We start from the raw sequence: 3,686 nt of genomic DNA, 5'->3' as shown, positions 1-3,686 counted from the left end.
TTATTATTTACACCCCTATTAACCAGTCAAGGTATTTATCCATCAAAAACAAAGCAGTACTTTCTGTTGTTTAGTTTCTGGTTTGCTTAACAAATAAAATAAACAACAAACAACTAAATTTACTATTTACTAGGTGTACGTGCGCTGATGTATCTACGGTGCATTTCCAATCAGCAGATTCACCCTGGCTGAACTGTAAGCATGTTTGAAGATTAGTAATCTGCCACATCCTTTTGTGTTTCTGTGTCAACACATGACTGCAGTTAATAAGTGAGTCCACGGTGGGCGGGTTTAGAAATTCCTCCAATTTAATGCTGCAGAGACAGTTCATTGTTTAGGGTCACAGGATTCAGATAAAAAAAAAAATAGAAAAAAGAAAGAAGAAAAAGAAAAAAAAATCTCCAGGAGAACCGAAAACCAACATTATAGTTTAGCAATCCCATAAAATCCAAGTTGGTTTTTTTAATTTTTATCACTGGTTCAATTTGAAAAGTGCCTCGGCCATTTACAGTGAAATGAAAAAGAGTTCTATGCTTTTCCCATTTCGTCAACAGAAAGAGACAATCTAAACTTAAATATCCGGTTTCCATTTGACACATGAATCACTGATCTAAAAGGTTACACGCTTCTCTTGTTCAATCAATTTACCTCTAATTAATCAGACATGAATTTGAAAATGACTTTCTTATTTACTCAGGTCATCTTTGAATGATTGATTAAACTTCAACTGTTGTGCAGAATCTTTTAGAAAACAGAACTATTCTCTAAAGAGGAAAACATTTTTGTAAAGCACTGTATTTGATATAAAATAGAAAAGAAAATACTTTTATTCTCCCACAATGGGGGAAATTGTTGTGCTTACAGTAGAGGAGGTCACACAATGTGCAGCTTAGAAATGTCTATAAAAATACAGACAGATATCATTTAATGATCTTTCTTTGACTTGTTTGGTTCTAATGATCAGAAACAAAATAGCTTTATTTTTAATTAAACTTTCAAAAGCATTTTGAATGACAAGTTGGGGAGATAACATATGTATTCATAGCCTAGCAAAGCTCCATTAACATATCTGTTTTAATTCTTAACTCAATAAAGACTGTTTACACGTGTAACTTAAACTTGGAACATTTTCTGATTTTTCATAAAATAAAAAAAAGCTTAATCCTTTAAAGCTGATGCGTTTGCTTCTTGGTGAGTTTCTGTAGGTTTCCAAATGGGAGAATTGAATCACCTAGTAGAGGCACAGGTGTGACTTTGTGAAGGACTGGTGTGGACAGTCCCCACCAATAATCTCCACTTTTTTCCCCCCTTTCCGCTCATTTACTTTATCCAAAGGTAACAGAATGGGTGCAGCTAACTGTGTTAGAAGCGTTTTCAGTCTGTGTTTCTTTGCCCATCTCTCGCGTTGCTCCCGTTTCCCGCCTCTCGGCGTAACATAATCAGATCTGGCGCTTTGAGACATCGGATTTGTTCGCATTTCACTGCGTAAAGAGTAGCTACGTGGTTGGAGGAGAGACACACAGCAGCACTCACTGAATATTAACCAGCAGCTACTTTGATATTGAAGTAAAAGTTAGTTAAAATAATTTCAGATGCCAGTGAAAAATCTTGTTAGACATATGGAGATTTTTCAACTAAAAATAGCAACAGTCTAGTTAATATTAAAACACAAGAAGCTTGAGAAAACAAAGTTTGTTCTTCTTTACTAGTTAAAAATGCTTGGCTTCTCAGAGGACCATGACTCCCAGTTATAGGTTAAAATGTTTTCTTATTGAACAGACAGAATCAGACTGCAGAACTTCTACATAGCTTGAAATTTAGTTTCTGGCATCATTATATTAGTAAAGAGATTCATAAATCTGGACTTATAGGATCCTATTTACATATGTACTGGGAATGCATGGATGTGAGGTTTTTCTGGGGTGAGGTTTGCTCTACTTTATCTAATGTGCTGGAGGTTGATGTACCGTGTTCTCCAGTTGTGTTACTCCTGAATGATACCACCTCATTAAAATTGACATGCTGGAAAAAACGTATTCTCCTAACCGGCATCACTGCTGCCAAAAAGATGTTGGGTCGCCTGTTTTTTGTTGTTTTGTTTTGTTTCTATGTGTTCCTTTCTGTTGGATCAGGTTGTAATATACCTCTTTTACCTTTATCCGACTAATGTACCCGTTTCTCTTTAAAATAATAAAAAAGTTGTTCACAAAAAAAGAGATTCATAAATCTTTTTAAACAGAGAGAAGCAGGGAGAGCTGCAGATTTAAAGGTGAAACAGACTTACTGAGATATGCAACATTAAATAAAATATATCTCCGAGTTTACCACACAGTTTGCAAGAAAATAAATCTGCTATGCTATATTTAAAATGCAGCATATCCATGTTTTTCTGGATGGATGGAATTGAAATTGTACTTCTAGGGATGGATGATATATCGATTTTGGCATCAGAATCGGCTGTTATTGGTTATTTTTTAATACATTTATGTTTTTCAGCCCTATTTATATATACAACAATAGGAAAGCATTCAATAAATATATGTTTGAGCTCATTTTTGGAGAATACAAAAACCTAATGAAAGCGTTTGGTTGGAGTTACTGTAGGTCCATCAGCCTCCACCCTTACAGTGTCCCCACCAACTTTCATCACAAAGTTACTCCCTTAAGTAGAGGAAACCATTGAAAACAGGATTCAGCCCATTTCAGCAAAGGATATGACTCCAGATTTCCATTATTCTCCTGAAAAATTAGTAAAAATATCAGAACCTTGTCTTATTAATATTAAAAATCAGTCATAAAGCAACATCTCTCATCCTTTCTAGTCCACCCAGTAACCCTGCTATCTCTACCCAGACTCATCATGTTTGGTTGAGGAACTTTCTATGGCTGGGGTCGAAAATATTAAACATTTTATAGAAGCAGAAGCTAAAATATACCGTCCAAGTATAAAACGCTTTTATATTTGCAGCATCATCAATTTAATGTCGACGTAAAATGTTCTGTAAAAGAACAGACGAGAAATTAGCTTGTGACACTCATCATTTGCTAGTTAGCTTAGCTAGCTTCTCCTGACAACACAGAGCATTTAGCATGCTAATATTTAGCTTCCGTCATGTCACGCGAGTCCAGCTGGTTATTCCGATAGATTTGGACAAAAAGCACATTCGTAGCAACAAGCAGCATGAACACAAAGCGTAGAATGTTTTTAAAGAACTGTCTACTTACTGAGCCAAGACTCCAATGACTCTCCATCATCCGCCATATTTGTTCTGTCGGAGAGAAACAACGCGTCGCGTGACTACAGCTGCCTTCACGTGCCTAAAAAACTAATAGGATTTTGCAGTTCCTCTGGCTACGCTCATTATTATCTTTTTATTATGCGAGTAAAGTTAAAAATGAAAATAAATACATAAATATACAATATGTTGTGGTACTATCGTGATGGTGATAAAACGGATGCTAAAAACACACTTTATTAATTATATGAATGCATCCCTAGTAGTTGTGAATGGAGGCAGCAGCAACCAGAATCCCAAAAACACAACTTTGGAAAAAATATACAGACTCAAAATAAGATTCTTCAGGACTACTAGTATTAGAGCCAGGCTAGAGATTTGATTTTAATGACCTTAATAAAGTCATAACATTATGAGAATAATCTTGCAATATTATAAAGTCATAATATT

The 3,686-nt window shown here is 35.2% G+C and overlaps 1 protein-coding gene across 1 annotated transcript in view; it reads right to left on the bottom strand.

The window, feature by feature from the left end:
• The window catches only part of LOC107104522 (ADP-ribosylation factor-binding protein GGA3-like), a 25,044-nt gene extending 21,782 nt beyond the window's left edge, over nucleotides 1-3,262 (bottom strand). Inside the window, exon 1 of the mRNA XM_015404526.1 lies at nucleotides 3,226-3,262. Coding sequence (XP_015260012.1) covers nucleotides 3,226-3,262 — 37 coding nt within the window. The remainder of the gene's footprint in view (nucleotides 1-3,225) is intronic.
• Nucleotides 3,263-3,686: the final 424 nt, after the last annotated feature.

The sequence above is a fragment of the Cyprinodon variegatus genome, unplaced genomic scaffold (genome assembly GCF_000732505.1).
Source record: "Cyprinodon variegatus isolate N-32 unplaced genomic scaffold, C_variegatus-1.0 Scaffold1775, whole genome shotgun sequence".
Taxonomy (NCBI): Eukaryota; Metazoa; Chordata; class Actinopteri; order Cyprinodontiformes; family Cyprinodontidae; genus Cyprinodon; species Cyprinodon variegatus.
This window is presented reverse-complemented; position numbering and strand designations above follow the sequence as displayed.